The following is a 20300-nucleotide window of genomic DNA, read 5'->3' as shown; positions in this document are numbered from 1 at the left end:
GCTACCACATAGACCTATCATAATGTTTTCACCTCTCCGTGCTGTGCTTCTCAACATGAAAAGGCACTTTGCTTTGACAGAACTACCTTTCTCCGTGACAGTTTACATCTGTTTTCATTGTACTGCATTGTAAGTCTTGTCTGTGTCCAATGGCTGGAGCCAATCCCAGTGTGCATTGGGCGGAAGGCAGAAAAACACAGCAGACAGGCCTCATGTCTACTCCAGAAACATGTAGTCAAACACACACACACACAGACAGTCATACTCTTAGTCACACAGCATGAGTGTCATCCATGTACCCGGTTTGGTTGCAGTGATTGTGTGGATGTGTTGTGCATCTGTGAGATTCACATGTTTTCTGAGGAGTTCACTGTTAAAAAAAAAATCACTTTTTGTTAATACTCAGTGTGACAAATATTTACATAATGAGGAAGGCCACTTGTGATAAAACTGCTGTTAAACAGCTGCGTGGTACAAGTTGAAAACAAAAGTGGATGAAGTTCTATTGTTTGTTTTAAGAAAATATACGTATCCTGTCTGAAACGGGGTCAATGCAGGTATGCATTTTTGTGTTTGTGTACTTGTGTGGGTGTACCATAGACTGTATAAAAGAAGTGGATGTAGCCTCAAGTTCTAAGTCAAGCATGTGCAGAAGTCTTAAACTTGCAGTCTTTCTAATGGCCAGCAGGGGGTGACTTGCAGCAAAAAGGAGTGTGATTGAATAAGGAATGGGAAAATCAAAAACTGCTTGTTTGATTTATTGTCCAAGTAAACATTTTTGTGTTGGGTTTATGGTTCACAGTTTTAAATTCCTCTTAAATACAGATAATGATTTTTCTCTTTAAGTTATGGTTCTAATTGGAGACAAATAAAGCAAGTGAGCTGTGGGGCGTGGCCTCCTGTGATTGCCAAGTTGCTACTGCAATTAAGTCTATATTGTCTGGTTTTCTTCATAATTCTTTGCTACTTGACAAGAGCCTGAGGTGAGTTGCGGAGCGCAGCAATACGTGTACAAACACTGTTTTAATGTCCGTATCCACACCTGATGGACTGAAATGCAAAATGTCGTTTGTAGAAATATTGATGAGATAAGCCCTGCATGGGTAACTGTAATTTTTAAAAGCTAAAATGTCAAAATAACAGCATTGTACATTTATTAAACTTCTAGCTTCTGTGTTTAAAAATCACCTGCTGTCCTTTTGTAGTGTGCTGCCCGACTGCTGCAGTAATGAGCCGACTGTATGACAGCTCCAGTTCAGATATAAATTGAATATTGAACCAGCCAGCAGAAATGAAATGTAACCAAAGGAGGTAATAATACAACAACAACATGTCAAACAGGATAGAAGTACACTATATCAATGCATACACATCCTGTTGTACAAATATGGACACTTATGGTTCCAAAACAACGAGATTGCATATTCATAACCTTTAGGGTTTATATGTCCTTTGGCCGGGACACTCTTGACAAAGGGATTTCTAATCTCAACGTGTTTCTTTCCTGGTTTAAAAAAGGTTAAATGTAAAAAAATAAATAAAAAATGTCCTTTAAAAAAAAAAAGATTATGGTTCTGGTATAGCACCATGCAACCAGTTTATTTTTCTTTCAACTGAAAATTACCAGAATGTGAACTTTGGAATAAAAATCTACCTCCAATGGTACCAAGCTATTATCCATAAATAGTTTAGGCATCATTAGAATTAATATAGCCTAGAATTGAGGGACATGGAAGTAAAGACTACATTTGATTTATTTCAGCTAGTGTTGAGAAGTAGGACTTTAATAGGACCCTCGTCGTGAGCTCTGTGTCTGCTCCTGTAGAGGAGTGAGTGGGCAGCGTTTGCCATCACAGCAGACATATCAACCTGTTAAGATAATATGAAGCTATAAAATAATGGCTGTGGCTGAAATCACTATCTAACTATTATGAAGGGCTCTTCATTTCCTCTCCAACATTTGGATTGAGTGTGTGCATGTTCAGTTGAAAATGTATTCATGATGTAGTGTCATCAAAGAAAATGCCACAATATTACAAAGAATTTATTTTGTCCAATGCACACACAATAATTTCTGCTAAAAAATCCACAATGCCACGTTTTGTATTTTGTAGCTGCAGAATTAACAGTTTTGTAACACTACATCTTTCAGTGAGAGCGCAGAATGATGATGATTACTATGTGTTAGAAATCTCCATTTACTGCTCCCCAGTGATCAACTGAGTGTCTGTTATAGAGAATTATAAATATTTGGACAGACAGAAAGTAGTTCTGACGACATCGCATCCTTTATTTATTTAAAACGTTAAACTGATTGTAGGGCTCTATTATGGTCGTTGTAAATTACTAGATTAGTGTCTAACCCATCAATCAACTTTAAACTTTAAAAATCTTTGTCTAAAAATATTTTTATTACTCATCCTTTTTAGTTTTTTGAAAGATAAGAGTTATGCATAATAAGGGCATTACTGATATGACTGCAAGCGGGTACGTTATAGCTGTTTACCAGGAGCTTTAGGGTCTGCCTCAGCTCTACCTTATTGCCTGTTGCTAGGCGGACCAAAAGTGATTTTAAGACAGAATTTGCAATATGTTGACCACCATCGTTTGGTTTCAAAAGTAACCAGTAACCTATGAGTAACCAGTAAGTGACGTCACTGAGACTACGTCCATGTTTTGTACGGTTTGTGTTGAAATAATAGAAACATGAAACTCAGTCAGCATTATCAAACTTTCCTTTTTTAGACTTTCTCTGTGTTTGAAATTGAAGTCTGGCTAAATTAGGAGAAGTCTTCTGTTTGTAAAAATAATTAGTAAGATATTATATTAAACATGTTTATGTTAAAACAACCAGAAGGACTTGTGAAATCTAAGAATCACGAGTCAAATGTTGTGTTAAAACTTCAGCAGATCTAGAGACCAAAGCTTAAATTCCCTGGCTGATCGTTATTGCAGCTTTACGCTGCAAGGGCGTTAAAGCCCTATCATTTCTGACACAAGCAACCAAATAAGATTCCCTCTCAGAGCGTCTGGGCCCACTTTGCATAACAAAAGGGTGAGAAGTTCAATGATCTGAGCGAGGCCCTGGTGTCCTGCTGCTGCTCAGCCATTGCTGAGGTTTTATAAGTTACAATATCACCTGCAGCATAGATTCCTATAAACAGAGCCCATAGCCTCCACATAGGTGACACATTATGAAGGTTATTTGGCCATGTCAGGAATTTCATCTTTGAGATTTTCTTTCCTCAAAATTTGCAGTTATTACACTCTCACAGTTTTCCTTTTCTAAACAGTGGATCTAATTTCATCATGAAATCAGGTCCCGTAAATGTTTCAAAATTTGAAAGACTACTAAATAAATTCCACCCAAAAGAGGCCCTTGCTGCACTTGTTCTAATCCTACAGGATAATTTATAAGTAGTGGGAGAAACCTCTCTGTTAGCCTGACCCGTAGGAATTTAAATACAGTTTACCAAAGGGAAAATTCATGAGAAAAATCTCTCCATTCAGCATCTTTCGAGCACATTAACAGGAACATGATGGGGTGTCAGCGAGCCCTTTTGCGACACACAAGCTTTTGGTGCTGCTCTAGGGCTCTTGTCATGGCTTTCCAGTATCTGTTGTGGTAATTGTCACTGAATTGGAAAAAGCCACCGCCAGCCCCCCCGGCTCTTAAATGCTGACAAGCGCTACATGATAAAGGATTTATACATAATTTCCACAATAAAAGGAGAAAGTTACTTTCCTTATTCTGCTCTCAGACGTAACCGCCACACATGTTGGCCTCACACGACTCTTTGCTGATGAATGTTGTAGCGTCAGTGTGAGTGCGTGTTTGTGTGTGGGTGGGTGCTTGTGAGTAAGCAGTGGGGAGAAGTGGAGCCACACATGACTCCAGCAGTATGTGTGAACGTGCAGCTCTCTGGCTTGTACAGTAACGTCTTGATGCAGACCGAACTAAATGCTGCTTCTCATAACCATTCATACCAGCAACCTTTTTGTGACACGTCTGACTGCATGGAGCCCGTTTCTCGCCTCTTTAAATGTGCCGTACCACCAAATGTTCAGCGTAAATAGCCATATTTCACAGAGTGTATCACTTAATGTGCTTGGAAAACATTACCACTTAAAATACATTGTGGCCAATAAAATGCTCCACAGGGGAAGGTTTATCTTCTTGTATCGATTCTATAATATCTTGAAGAAGACATTAAGGTCCAAATGAAGCTGCTTTAACAGATAAAACTACATTTAATTTATAAAGTGCACAATTTTCTACATTTGCATTGACACTACACCATAAAGCCGGGCTTGGGAAAAAGAAGAATAAAAAAAACGAAATAGCTAAGAGCTGGAATCTTCTTTTTAAGACACAGTACAAGAGAGAGTTAAGCTGTTACAAAATAATAAAGAAAGACGTTAAGAAGGTCAAAGTGTGCAATACATTTAAACTATTACGACAAATAAAGAAAGAAAGAAAAAACAAAAACCTCAAATCCAGCTTTTGATGACTATAATGCAGCATATTACATAAAGAAAGAAAGAAAGAAAGAAAGCACTGCTTTTGAGAACAGAGCCTTTGTTGTACAGGTTACATACTGTATAAAAAAAGAGAACAGTGTGACAGGTGGGTGGAAAAAAGAAGAAAAAATCTACCTCTGGAGCATCGGAAGCACACAACCTCTCAGCTCTGCCGCTGCAGCCGGCTCACACCTCTGTGCTCTATGGAAATTGGGATTGACTGAAATCCAAGAGTCACCAAAAACAGGGGGGTTTCAGTAATGTCAAACATGCATGGGCTGCCGGATCAATACAAAGTCCTGATCTCCAATTGATGAAATGCCTCACCTCCTGGCTGCAGGGATAATCTCACCCACTGATTTATCTGAGGAAGAAACGCTCTGCACAACATGCCGTGTTCCTGCACTCTGGGCTCTCGTGTTTGGAATCACGCGAATCACATCGAGTACAGGTGGGAGACTGTCTATAACAAGGAGCATCAATCATTTAAAAAAATTACCTAAATCTCTCCTCTTTCCTGTTACAAGACAAGGGCTGTGTCCTGTGTGCTTTTTAATGACCAGGATCATCCCCCTCACTTCAACCATGCTAAACAAAAAATCTGATTTAATTGGATAGAAACTTCATGGATCAAGACGTCAACATCATAGTATTTATTTTACCATGATCTGTGCTTGAATGCAGGATATTTATAAAGCTGAACATGTCGTCAGTAACTGTTATTGGTTGGGAAATAAAACAGTATTTTACCACAAACACATTGGCTTGCAGCTCCTCTATGTTCTAGAGAATAATAGATTGTGACCCAATCAGGACAGGGAGAGCAGGAATATATTTCACTGTGGTCTATACAGACATCTGACCACTGTAACATTAGAACGGTTTGTGTGATTTGATTCTGGAGAGTTTGAGGAGAATCTGATAACTGAAGCATAAAGCGCTGTCAAATATGCACATGTTGTATTTTAGAGGATCGATGGTACACCAGCTCTTTACTAATCAAAATCTTCAAACATGAAGTAAAACAGACTGAGACCGTTATCAGGGGCATGCATTAAGGTCCTCTAGTGTCACAAGGAGCTTGTGAAAAACTAATTAAAAGTCTCAGTAGAGTTATGAAATGCTAATGACAAAAATGGCTTTTTTTATCATATTACAGGGGGATTCCTTTAATATCTAAGTTTAACATTTTGAATGGATTTTGAATGCCAAAGTACAAAGAGTAGAGAAGTCTATTTTGGCATATCATATGTCTGATCTGAGAAAATCACAATGCATACAGTAAGTAGCGGTTAGTGCGCGTGCCCCATGTACAGAGGCTCAAGTCCTCACTAGCAGACGGCCCAGGTTCAAATCCAGCCTTTGGCTCCTTTGTGGCAGGTCATTTCACACTCTCTCTCTCTTTCCTGCTTTATGACTCTGTCAAATCTCTAAAAATGAATCTTAAAAATAAAAGATTGCTTACTGTAGAGTTCTAATCAACAATTGGATGTAATATTGATTAAGCCTCTGATTTCATTCTTTTACATCCGGTTTGTTTTCACAGCAGTTCAAACCAATCACCCAAATAAGGCATTCAAACTAGAGTTAAACTGGTTATGTGTGAAACCACGCATACTGCTACAACAGTCTGGGTTCACTTTAGGAAACAAGACTTTTTTTCAAAATATATTTGAATGATATCATCTATCTAGAGCCACATTGCTTGACCAATATGTTAACCTGAATTAGTGTAGAACCGCTCGGTTCATTTTTGATTTCAAAGAGGTGTTACCAAATATCTATGCTACCACAGATCATCAGCAGGCTGATTTATTAATTATTGAGGCGTCCAATTCAACATACAGTAGTAGACAGGCGTGTTTCATGACTCTCAACCTTTATCACTTACACAAATATCCTGAACATCGCCAGCCCTTATTAGATAAACAGATGTTATTGACAGGACATGAATTGGGATGGCTGGAAATCTGTCTGAATCAGAGTTTAGCTTGAAGATTATCTGGTTCTCAGCCTTTAACCTTACAGTATCATAAGTTTCAAGTGTGGCTCATTTGACCAGAACGCCTATGTTTCAATCCATTGCATCAGTTAAATGGGAAGTAAAAACAATGCTGCTTTTATGATTATTATACCTCAGAAACAACTTCCCTTTAACCTGGCTGTCAGTGTGCAGAGCCCCATCTACCATGAGTCTCAACATTTAAACCAAATCAATTGTTTATCTCAATGTTATTCTCTAGATGTTTTGATACCAGCGTCAAATGAAGGGAAATTAGCTCATGGAAATTGGATCATCAAGCTTCTCTTTTGTGATTTCCTGCAAAATATCCGGCATGTACAGGCCTGCAGAGTTTTCCTTTCTGACAAAAACAAGGCCAAAACAAGCACTGTCAAGGATCCCATTTAAAATTCTGCTGGTAGCAGCTTTCTGTTCTGCAGTTTTTGTCTGTTTGTCTTCAGGTTACCTGGTTTGTTGGCCTGTTTATTTTATTCCCCTGTCTGAGAAAACATGGAGAAGAGAGGGTGTTGGTAAAACAATATGGCAGAAACAACCTGGAGTCAGATATCAGGGGATGGGAGTATTGAAGTGAGAGAAAACCAGCCGAGGTCTGTTAAAACTCTGCACTTGTAATCCAAACAGGATGATCTGAGCCATAATGTGCTGTGTAGATACTGCTGTTTCTCATTTCTGTGAATGAACACATTTATTATCTTTTTTTCGGATGAGGTACTCTCACCGCTGAATCCTGCAATCAAAGCGTTTTGAATTCTGTCTGCTGAAACTCCACACTGATCACAGTGTATGGTGACAAGGCCACCAAAAATATTCTTCTGGAATAAAGAGCTGACCCATTTGTTTGAACTGAAATGATAGATTGTCCCCAGAGGGAAAAGGGAATCCTTCTTCTTTTTCCACCTATGCACAATACATGTCACAACAAATGATACGCCGCAAATATCCAATACTCTATAGAAAGTCTGGGCTCCAGATGATTGACGTACATTCAGGCTTTTCAGAAAATGAATCTTAATGACTTTTGTGTTCCCCAGACTTAACTCCAACACCAACGTGACGTTTAGATTTCTATTTTTAAGACATGTATTATCTCCAGATAATGATGAGGAATTGGTTAACACTTAACTTGTCTTATGAAGTCAAAATATGAACTAGTCGTAATGGTTTAAAAGGAAATAATGAATTATCATCCATATGAAATGTCTGTTGGGCTGTGCTATTCAGTATTGATTAACTGTAGCTTATTTTACTGCTAATTAGCTGAAGTTAGCATGCTAACTGCCCAAGTTAAAGTATGCTATATGCTAAATATGCTATAGCATTAGTTCTGCAAAAATGGACCATGTTTGCATTGATCAAAATCACATTTATGGCCAAATAAAGCATACATGTTCTGAGATTATTGCAAATCTTCTATAGAAGAGTCAATCACTATATGAGCCCAAGAAAACAGGAGCTGTTCACATCAACATTAACATTTACATTTAGTGGTAATTCTCCACGCATGTGCAAAAGAACCATTGAGAAGAACAGTGATGATTAAAATACATGAAAATGAATCCTGTGGAACATCTGATGGAAAATTTGCATTTATGTTCATGTGATGTATTTATTTGATGAATTATTCAGCCACGTCTGATGTTATTGTATAGTCTTTTTTTCAGTCAGCAGCCTCAGAGTCATTTTTTGTAACACTTTGTCATGACTTGTCTGTTTACATGGCACTTTGTTTTGTTGGTTTTTTTCTTATGCACCAATTTTACGCCTCAGACAAACATCAAAATATATTTTTTCATATACTAAAAAGAAGATATCCTGTCATGTTTTACATGTAATTTTAAAACGTAGAGAAAACAGGTGGACAAAAAACAACTCTTTGTGGAATATATGTAACTGATATCATTGTTTAGCTGAAAGCAAAGCTGCATGTCTGTCCTACCGATGGTCCAGCTTCACAGAGCTGTGAGCATGGCGGCAGACTCGTGGACGTTGTGACTTTTTTTGTCTTCTTGCACATATCTGTTTTTGTGTCAGCAGAGCCTATGTATATACCCAACAAAAATAAGAACAATTTCAAATAGTAGGTACCAGAAATATGCCAGGTAGGGCTTATTTTAAGGAACAACCCCCACACACATCACACACACACTCAAAGCTTCATGGCGGGTATTTCACAATAACCTAAAAGGAGGAGAAGTTGGCAGAGATGCTGCATCATTGTCAGTTTGTGCTGACTGACTCACTGTTTCCTCCTGTCAGTCCGACTGAGGAGGTGTAGCTACGTGATAAAGGAGTTTTAGTTTCTGTGGAAACCACAATACTCTTCCTGAGTTAGACATCAACAGTGCATCAAAATCCTTCCCAGCAGGGAAAAAAAAAGAAAAAAAGAAAGCGTCTTGTTTTTATGCAGAGGAGGTGCAGATAGAAACTACTGTCCACCAACTCACTGGGACACATTATGTGCAAACACTACACTTCAGTCTCTGTTAACTTTCACTCTTGAGTTCTTTAGCAGTGAATGGAAGTGACACAGTCTGCACAACTATACAGCATCTCTGTTGAATTGGCTTAATAACCCTAATTAAATGAATCATAATAGAATCACTGGCTAAATAGGAAGTAGCTGCTTCAAGCTGAGTAGAAAAATGAACATGTCTGCCGTGACCATAAAACAGCATAAAACATTACGTCTCATATTCCCATGTTATATTATTCATTCTGTCTGTGGCGCCCGACTTTTCATGAAGTGCTAGATAAGCTGTCAAATCCCATTATAGGCGAGGTGTCACTGATTGATTGAACAGAAGCTTAAACTGAGGGAATCCAGGGCATGTGATGATTGACTGATAGATATGTCAGAATAACAGAGGAGCGCTTGATGCAGGATTCAGATTTTTAGGATGTTTTTAGAAATGTACAGTTCTCTGAAAATACTTTTTTTTCAGGGGAAACATTTATTCTGACCTAGGGAGAATTGAAATAGTTCTTTTCTTTCTCGGCTCTAACTCAGACTGAAGACTTAATGGGAAAATCCACCCTTGGATACACTGTTATGTATCATCAATATGTGAGGCGCACTACACGCCAAGAGTGCTTTACAACAGAGGTGGCATAAATTATTCTTTGGGAACCAAACTTGGCCAAACTCTTCACGTCAAGCTTCAACTTTAGTTTGTGATTTCCCGTTTGTCCCAGAACGCATTTCGACAACTGCCAGGGGCAGTGAGGGAGAGCCTGCTGCTATATGTTGCTCCATGTGTTGGCAGAGAAACTGAAGTTTATAGTGAAAGTCAAAAAAGTCACACCCCTGACTCAAATCACTGCATATCATGAGGCTGCATTGCATTGTGGTCTGTTGAGGCTGCTGTCAGTGCTGAAATTGGTTTCTGTGTCTCTTCTATAATGTATTTCTCCTTTATGATGGATTGTTGAATGCCTGTGTGAAATTGTAAGACAATCTCTCAGAGTGTCTGACACCGAAACTAGATGTTGCCCCCTGAAGTTATAGCCACCTGGAAATGTTGCAGACAATGAAGCATTACTTCAAACAACAAAATCTGTCCAGAGAAGCCGATGTACATCCCCCAAGGCGGATGATTAAAACTGCTTTATAAAGTAGTTCCTTTAGGGCATATGTATTAATTGCTAAGATAAGAATGAATATTGATAAAGACTTAAGACTTCACTTCTCCAAAGGAAAACATGAAACCACCAGAAGAAAATCAACAGAATCACTTTTTATGTCATTGCATGCACGATAAAGACGTATGTTTCACGCAATGACAAAGTCCTGAAGCAGTTGTAGAATTATGACTATTGTCTGTAGGGAGCAAGGAAGAAACGGTTTGACATGATGGGGCGACAAATCAGCAGAGAAAAGAGGTCCTGGTGGTTTGGTCTTTACCTAAACCCCAGTCAGCTTCTTATATCCTATCAACAGTCAACGTTGGTTTATTTGAACTAGAACTACATGATCTCCTTAGCCTTGACCACTACTGTAACCATGGTGGCACACATTTGCCGAACTTGCACAAAGTAATTTTAATACAAATCATAATGTTTTCCTGTAAGTTCATCTTTGTCTATATCAATCCAGACATCAACCAAAGCTGTCAGAGATCAGAAAACTGCTTCATTATAGCATTTTGACAAAAATGCATGACTTTTTGAATGCACTGTCGCTATGCACAAATAGTCCCAATCACTAAAGAAAATGTATGATGTGTGTAAACACAAAGTACTAGATTCCATTGAATGTCAATGGTGGAACCAAATGCCTTAAGTCTGTCAAATCTTTGGGAGTGATGGCCAACTTTTGAGGGGCTTCCTTTGCAGCTAGCAGTAAAGGCTAACGTATGGACGTTGTCATTATTTTTGGAGAGACCACAAAATTACAAGTGCAGGTGGAGTTAGAATTGAGTCCAAAAAACAAAGCATTAGCTGCACTAGCAGGTAGACATTAATTATAGCTAAATTGTTGAGCGATGATAGCTGATGGGTTCTTGGAATGCAATTTGGCAGATTGTGTTTCCACATGGACTGTTTTCCTGCATGCAGCCAGTGTCTACAGAAATGCTGGACAATTACAGAAAAAAACACTTAAATCTTTCAATAGAGATAAATTGAAAATTTTGTAAATTTCAAAGTAAATGATCAGCGTGAAACAGACATCCACTACTGATTGTTGTAAATTTAACAAGTTATTTTTTCAGTGTGGTATGAGGACTTGTTTTTTTTCTTTTTGCCATACTAGCTACATTTCTCTCCGGGGGAAATTTGAAATGATGTTTTCCCCAATAAACCCTAACAGATCAGTGACAGAAGCAGCCAGAATAAAATAATCTGGTACTGTACAGCGGCCTCAAAGATTTGGAATAACTAAATTTGAATTCTTTGAAGATCGTAATACTTGAAAACAAAGTTCACCAGAGGTATCATTTGTAATTACTGGAATTGAAATGCCTCTCAAAAGCCTTTTTTTCTGCACCAAACTTAGTTCAGCCTAGGTTTTCTCTGCCAATTAACTTAATTTTCATAAAAAGTTAATCCAGAGAACGCCGATTGCAATAAATCTTCTTCAGTAACAGAAACATAAATTTACGACTTCAATTGAGGGAGAAGTCAGATTGCCAAATTGGGTAACTTTATAATAAATAATAATAGTAAACCTTATTTATATAGCACTTTTCCAAAGTAAGGTTGACAAAGTGCTTTACAGAATAAAACAAACAAACACAATCATGAAATTGTTAATCATAAAACAACAAGGACAACTAAAAGCTTGCTTGTGATTGGTGCGCCAGACAGCGAGCAGAACAACGCTCACCCACCATGGAGATGTGATTGGTTAATTTTACTGTCATATTGTTATTCTCTCACTGAATTATTTTTACTTGACTCTCTGTCATTTTTTATATCGGGGCCACCAATCACAGAGCTGGAAGTAAAGCATTTTCTGCCTAGCAACAGCAGACACTGAAAAATTCTGATAGGCTAACAAATTGACCTTCATCATTTAACATTTAACATGCATTCATCATTACTGTTAGCATTGTCGTATCTCAAACCTCTGCTGGTGGTAATAAGCCCTTAGCATTGCGGGGCTGCTAGCATAGCCGTAGACTACTCTTTCCACCATCGCATCCTTTTGAATATTCACATCAGCTGTTTTCAATGACTGGACTAATTTCCCACAATTTTCAAGGATTTCCATCAAAGCATACTTCTAATTAGCACCAAACTGATTTAAGCTGATTCACCAACCCCTCAACAAAATGGCCCAGAACTCTGAAGTAAAGAGAAGTTTAATATCACATTAAATATTCATTATGGTTTATGTGTGGCTGCAGGAGGGAAGGACCACTGGAGATTGTGTGATGGGAAAGGATGAATTAGTTTGATTTATCTCTGTGGTCTTTTCCATTTCTAACCAAATTAGTTTGGATAGAAACGGCTGTGTCTGCTTAAGCATTCTTATACTTCACAAAGTTCTTTGTTGCTTTATGATGCACCTTTAATCCTAAAATACACAGACTCACCTGATTTGTTTATATCAGACAAGTTAATTTGATTTTGAGCTTAAGTGAAGGACTAGGTTATTATGTATTATAAAGTGCATATAGGAGTTAATGATGTTGTCAATCAATGCTGACCTCAATTTAAAATGGAGGTTTGGAGGTCAACAAAGTGATGACTTTCATTTCTTTTCCCTCAGCAGCAGAGTGTTTTCTCCATGAATCTACCTGCAACTATCACTTGTCTGACTTTAGGCTTTTGCCAGCCTCTGTAATGACGGCGAAAACATCAATTCATCGTATATGTTCTGTAAATAAGAACATCTAACCCTGAGTGAAATTCAATACTGTCTGTGTTGAAGCGTGGAGAGGGAACATCATATTTTCAGCCTGTGCCAGATTAAGCCATTAGCAGGCTGGGGCTTGTACTATTAGTGCATCATAATGAGAATAATAAAATCACCAAAACAACCAATTGGATGAAAGATGAGATGCTGAGATTAATTACTATGACACAGCAGAATCGCAGTATTCATTTGAACAAGCCATGTTAGATTACAGGGTATTATAGCACAAATCCTGTGTTGCCTCTCCCTGCTGCTAAGTTTGTTAAATGTATTCCACCTCCTCACCAGCGCAGACATCACACCTCCAAAAAGGAACATCTGTCAAAAGCCAGAACCATGCATATCGCTTAGTGTGTGTGTGTGTGTGTGTGTGTGTGTGTGTGTGTGTGTGTGTGTATATGTGTGTGTGTGTGTGTGTGTGTGTGTGTTTGGGGAAGATCTCACCCCACGCACACAGCAGCCTGAGAGGTGCTTAACACAAAAAAAGATAAGTCTGACGTCTGATTATGTGCATTTGTGCAAGAGCATCCTGCTGCAGCGTCTTAACTCGGCATGAAATCACAGCCTTGAGTTGAGTGATGGGAGGTATTCTTTATAAATCCAGCTCTGTGTTTATACATTTAACGCTTAAAGTATGTCTTTTTGCGCATTGAGAGGCTACTTTATGGTTATATATTCTATATTAAGAGCTTCTACCGAATAAGTTACGCGCTGGATGAGTCGGTGCTACAGCTGATGGTTAAGGATGACTCGTTCAATTCCAGGAATAGTTTTGGGAAGCACTGTTTCTCTGTATTGTCTCACTGTGAAGCACTGCATTTTCCCATAATGTTAAACTATTCCTTCAAAAAAACTAAAATATGAGTCATGATATTGAGCCTCTTGCTGTCTGGAGCGTTTTATTTGTCTTGTTTGATTTTTTTTTTAAAAGTCTGAATTTTAAACCTGTACTTTAAGAAATCAGATTTCTATAATTGTGTTTGTGTTACCCTCCAACAGGTTCCCAGTGCAACACCGCACCTTGAGCCTCTGTGATGTGCTTAGTCATACACAAACATCTATTACAGGGATTTTTTATACAGTACCAAATCTAACAAGATGATGAGTGATACAAAACACCAAGAAAGGTGTTGTATATTTGTCTTTGCAGCCAATTTTCTCTCAAAGCTTTTTTCTTCCTTTTAGTCCGTGCAGTTGTGTTTGATTCAAGTCGGAGAAAGCCCATTTATCACAAAATCATCAGGTATGGTAACAGCTAAGTAGCCTACTTAAATGGACCCATGGATCATTGCAATCCAGTCTTGCATTAAGTGTAATTTTTTAACCCATCAAATAAGAAGGCCGAACAAAATGAAAATTAATAGCAAAAAGATACAACTTTTTTTGAGGTTTGAAACACAAATGCTGTGTCTATTAATTCAGCTTGTATTTTACTGTGTGTTGTTCTGTTTTGTTTTTAATATGTCAGAAGATGCAGCTATGTGTGTTGTCCTATAATGTATGTAAAAAAAAACCAACAACGACGTGTTATAAATAATGACATCCCTTTTTTAGAGATTTTACTCACGCGGATGCTCTTCTTTTGGCAAGTAAACAACAAATATTGAAAACTATCAGACTCTCACCACATGATGGAAGCCTGCCGTCTGTGCATTTACGCACAGATGAAGTCCAAGCTGCCATACTGGCAAGCCAAAGCAGTATATTTTGATCGCTCATCATCTTTGTTTCTTATTTTTGAACATTTTAAAGACAGGGTTTAGGAACCTTAATATTAAGCAAATGTTTGTTGAGTAAATTGCACCCACAGCTGCAGGATTTGTAATATGCAAACACTGATTAGATCCATAGGAGCTATTAGTTTTTAATATAACCAGGAGGGAAACACGGGGAGCCACATCTGCAGTGAGACATAAAAACAACTTAATTAGTAATTACGGCTTGTTCTGGCCTAAATTGGTACTTTCAAAACTGGGTTGCTCATCAGAAAGTTAACATTACTTTGCTTCTGACCCTGTCCGCTTGAAAAATTAGTTAAACTGAAAACTGTAATTATTTTTGGTCTAGTTTTTAAGGCAGTGTTTGTAACTATCGGTTAGATGCCCCTTCCTCTCTGCTCTCACACAGAGCACATTAATTATTTGTGAGTAGGAGCTCCTCACCTCACTAATGCTTGCAAATTCAACCCAGGTGCACGAATCGCCTTTGAATGAGACACTGGGATTTTCACCTTAATAATTTCTGAGCTAACTTTGTAGAGGAGATGAACCCTGGTTGGACGACAACCGCTGCAGCTGCTTTGTGTGCACAGAAGTGGATGCCATAGACGGGGGAGAAAGGGAGAGAGGGCTCCTCTTAATAATGGGCCACAGGAAGAGCATGGCAGTGCATAGTTCAAAGTGTTCATCAAAATTCACACTGGCCGAGTTCAGCTCGCAAAGTCGGGGACGACCTGCTGAGCTGTGCTGGAGGAAATCTATAGAAACAAATTTACTCCAAGTCTGTTGGTCTGAGCATGTGCAGAAGATAACTGGCTTCAATTACAAAGCCCTTTCTCCTAATTGAAAATGCAGCTAATAGCTTAAGTGCTTCCTATCTGGGATAGCTAAAACAATGTGAAGGGGGCTCCCTGGGGTTGAGCATTCACACTATGCTTCTGAATGTGGGATTCAACCCTAAAGCTGCTGTTTTTGGGCAACATCCTCCCTCCCTCTCGACACTCTCCACTGTGTGCCATTCAGTAAAACTGAAATGCCTTCTGATATATCAGGAGGGACTGTGTTGCACTGCCGTACTGTGATGCAAATAGCCTGAGACACAATCACTACACATAGTTGGCCTTTCGTCCTGCAACACGGACTGAATTCTGATGCAACTCATACGGATAATAAACACAATACTACACAAGATAAAAGATTGCAGCCGTTTGCAACAGTTTCAGAGTGTGAACGCACCGCTTGAACCTGAACTTGCATAAAAATTGGGTGGTGATTTCAAAAGTCCCCCGCTGAACCCTGTGTTCTGACTTTGCATTGCAGCGTTTGGCATAAAATGTAACAAACACAGAAAAAGAAGAAAATCCCATTACATTTTTAACTACTCATGCTGCTCCCCTGAGCTGCAGAGGGCAAGGAATAACAAAGCTGGGGGAAGTCTCGGCTCCTTACCTCTGATGGGTTATTAGTTATTCTAGCTAGCAGAAGCCCCATTAGGTCTGCCATTTAATGCTCCCATGCCACCTTCTCACATGAAGGCTACGAGATTGATAAACCGACCATCTCACCTCAAGCTCCCCTTGTGTTTGAGAAATGCTCCGCCACAGATAATCGGACAAAGAGCTGATTTAGGCGCCTGTGTACCTCGCAGTGTGTGACATTACTGAAAAACAATGAAACATATTTGTGGCAGCCCCTCAAGTGGCCCCAGCAAAGGCCAAAACAAGAATGAAGGTACAATCCACTGACTTAACACATTATAATATGATTTATAGGGAATATAGGAAATAAGCAGTGTGTTGGTGTGAGATAAAACTTTGTCTCTGAGCTTTGCTGACAGATACAATGAAGAAGAATGTCTCCTGCGCTCCACAGCATGTCTGCTTAGACTGACTGAAGGTGCAGCTAAGATTCCAGTGACACAACATATTTTCCAACACAACATGTCCTGTTAATCACAGTTAGCTCCAATGCAAAATGAAAATAAAAGCTGCTGCAAAGGAAGATGCATGTGTAGCAGTGGGGAGGGGGGGGGGGGGGGGGGGAGTATACAGACAAAAAAAAGTGCCTAATCAAGCAGGAGCAAATTGATTAGCTGTTCTGTCTCAATCCGTCTTTGCTTTGCTTACAGAAGTTGTGAGTCAGAGATGTGAAGGAGTCCCGCTGTCGGATGGGAATATAGGTTTGAACTCTTGGGCCAAAATTTTGCAGAATACTTTTCTTTATGTTTCTTTAACTAATTTAACAAAGTGTAATGCAGTTTTATTTTTACTGCAGCAGTAAACAAAAGCCAGACAGAAATCGAGCCCAAAGGCATAATTTATCTTTTATTTGGCTGCTGGTCTTTATAGTTTCCTCCAGCCTGCAGTAACTCTTTGAACTCTGTAAATTAAACTAATGAGTTAAATCCTAAGTAGATGATTCCTAGAGGAAGAAAAGGAGGATGGGATCCATGATCAGTGAGTATGTAGGTAAGTATGAACATATGAAGGACAGCTAAAAACACAAATATCAAAACTCACATGACTGATGTGTTTGCTACTACAGCTGTGGTAGCAAACACACAGGAAAGGAAAGGACCACCTGCAAAGTGACTTGATCGAATAGCACTCTTTATCATTCCAAACAGGGCAGCAATTCATTTATGAATAAATAACAGACTGGCTGATAATACATAGATTCATCAATGGGCTCTTTTATGTCAGGGATGACAGATGAAGCCACTTTGGTTCTATCGCATTTCACTGTATGCAAGTTATCCGCAGAGAGGAGCTGCCGCTGCAGTTTCAGCTAATGGGACTCATATTTTAGCAATAAAACTGCATGATTCACAACAACAGCTGGGTAATCATATGGAACCGAACAAACCCAGCATATTGCAAAACAAGTCACTGTGCACTGACCTTTACTTCCTTATCCCAAACCGACACAAGCAGAGGAGAAAAAAAAACAAAACAAGTATTCTTCTCTGCAGATTGTTAGAAAATTTACCTCTCATGCCTCGCAGTGGAAATGGATTTTTGGAGGGCAACGGTCATACCTCGCATTCCCTGGAGCCTGAGATGGTGTATGTGTAAGGTCCTGTCCCATTAACCAGCACATCCATAGTCTCTGAGTGTGAAGGCTTGTAGTCCACATAGTACTCTTGCAGTGGAGAATTAAGGGAGCGCTCGGTCTCCCGCGCCTTTTTCTGGCGCTTTTTGACCGCCGAGCGCTGCTGAAGCTGTTTGATACTGCTCGGATAGCGCTTCCAAGACACATAGATAACCAGGAGAATTATAGCCACAGATAAGAGGAGGGCCACAGTACCAGCTATGATCTTGTGGAAGGACACATACTCAGTGTCTGGCAGAGGGATGGTGGGGGAGGCCTCGGTGGGAGTAGGGGAGGCTGTCCTGTTCCAGATCAGCTTCTTATCCACCACAGGCAATGTGGGAAGAGGAGGCAGCTCAGGCTGAAACGTAGAAGTGAGAGGGGAAGTGGTTGTTGTTGTGGTGGTTGTGATAGGAGAAGGTGTTGCTGTACAGATATTATAAGTCTCCACCACATCTGTCACTTTCTCTCCTTGAGCCTCCTTAGGACCGGCACAAATCATCGTAGTCTCCTTGTTGCCCTTAAAGGCCTGGAGCCAGGCCGCCAGGGGACATATGTTGGGATTACAGTACCATAAATTACCAGCCAAACTAATGGTGGTGAGGGAGATCCAGGCCTCTACAGTCTCCTGAGACACATTGCTCAGTTTGTTGGAGTCCAGGTTAAGTGTCTGCAGATTAGGGAGACACTGAAATGTGCTTGGGTCCAACACTTGGAGCTCGTTCCCCGAGACATCCAGTTTTTGCAATGAAGTCCACATCCACGGCAGGCCCTGGGTGAGCAGTTTGATACGGTTCCACTGCAAGTAAAGCGCCCTGAGGTTAGTCAGACGGGGGAAGTGGGAAAAGTTTATCTTTGAGAACTGGTTGTGCTCCAGGTGAAGCTCTATGAGCTTCATGAGTCCCGCGAAGGCGTTGCGTGTGAGGCTCCGCAGCCTGTTGTAGCCGATGTCGAGAAACTCAAGGTTACGACAATCGAGGAAAACTCGCATGGGGACGGTTTTTAAGGAGTTTGACCTCAAGTGTAAACTGAGAAGTTTCCGTAGACCGAAAAACTGCTTGGGTTGGAGAACCTGCAGTTTATTGTAGGAGAGGTCGAGGTTACGTAAATTAGGAACATCATGAAACGTGTTGTTCTTGAGCAGTGTGATCTTATTTGAGCTGAGGATCAGTTCTTTGAGCCTCCGTATCCCATGGAAAGCCTGACCATCCACGGCATTGATGTAATTATGGTCCAGGTAGAGCCAAACCAGTTGGCTCAGACCTGCAAACTGGTGGCTTCTGAGGTTGGCCAGGCTGTTGTAGCGCAGGGAGAGGCCCTGTGTGCCTACAGACACATTGCTTGGCACATCACGGAAAGCATTGGATTCACAGTATATTATTTTCCCATCACATCTACAGCTCAGGGGGCAGGGACGCTCACGGATGCTGCTTGGAGAAGCAAGCAGCCAGGCGGGCACCACAACTGTGAATACAAGCCATCTGAACAGCACGAGAAGTCCTGAGGACACACAGAAAAGTGAAATACTTAAGAGCATAACATATTTATCCACAAATAAGTACCAAAATACTGGGACTACATTAAGACTGAATAAACTGCAATAGAAATCAAATTGAATCAGACAACCAGCCATTATTACCCATCCTATGTTTTCAGGCATGAGGGGTTATTTGCAGCTCACTTCACACACACTTACAGTCATTATCACAGTCAAAGTCATGCTCTAGGGACATTGGAAAGGTGATTGATATCCACACGCTTCAGTCTAAACCTATCACATAGTTACTGAAAATCTCCCTCAGATCCCCCTGCCTGCAGTCATCACTCACAACCCGCAGGAGACAAAGACACCGGCAACATTAGCTTTAAGTGAATTGTAATTATCCAAACGACTGAAGACTTTGCGCAGAAATGCAGACCATAAGTACCTTGCAGAGCAGCGTACATACCCATATTTGTGGCGGGTCGGCTCATCCTCGTGTTTAGGGCTGTCTGTTGCATGCGTCCCGGGTCCACATGTTAGAGGTTTTGTCCAAAATAGTTGGACACGCACCCAGGACGTCTTCAAGGAACATAAACGCAATTTGCGTCGCAGCCGGATCCGATTTGCGCACGGCCGCACACCTGTCGGAGATGTGAGTAGCTCCAGAAGGTGTGCATCCACCTCTGCCTGTAGTTTCCTACGTTACCGCACAACATCAGCCTGAAAATAAAGCATATTTCAGACCACCTTTCAAAGTCCTTGGATGGGCGCGCTCAAGCTTGCAGGCTCGTGAGAATGACACTGTTTAGCGCGCGCTCTGGGAGGCTCTAAAACACATTTTAAAGACCGAGTCGCCAAATGTTAAATCTAGGTTAAGTGACGGAAAAGACTCTGGAAACCAACCAAGGGGAGAATTTAGTGAGGAAAAAAACTGCGGTCCAAAGCCGACAAGTTGGATGTTTCCTGATTTCTTGGAGGAGAGCGGAGGGGAAAGGCGCAGTCTGCTGTGGATTAGAGCCGTTGACCGTGGCATCACGAATAAATCAGTTGTATAGCAACAGGAATGATGTTGGAGGAGGATTAGACTGAGATCCTGGCGCTCGTTTC

General features: G+C 40.2%; 1 protein-coding gene across 2 annotated transcripts in view; it reads right to left on the bottom strand.

The window, feature by feature from the left end:
- LOC109982015 (leucine-rich repeat transmembrane neuronal protein 4) overlaps positions 1-20300 on the bottom strand; it is a 51596-nt gene extending 31296 nt beyond the window's left edge. The window contains exons 1-2 of one of the 2 annotated variants that reach the window (XM_065963631.1): positions 19660-20300; positions 17658-19210 (exon numbers count right to left, since the gene is read on the bottom strand). In XM_065963631.1, the coding sequence (XP_065819703.1) occupies positions 17658-19210; positions 19660-19711 (1605 nt within the window). In that variant the 5' untranslated portion in view covers positions 19712-20300. Of the gene's footprint in view, positions 1-17608; positions 19211-19659 lie in introns of both variants that reach the window. The other variant, XM_020631047.3, reaches the window with a different exon arrangement.

Source organism: Labrus bergylta, chromosome 2, assembly GCF_963930695.1.
Source record: "Labrus bergylta chromosome 2, fLabBer1.1, whole genome shotgun sequence".
Lineage (NCBI taxonomy): Eukaryota > Metazoa > Chordata > Actinopteri > Labriformes > Labridae > Labrus > Labrus bergylta.
Note: the sequence above shows the minus strand (reverse complement) of the source record. Positions and strands in the feature narration are given on the sequence as shown.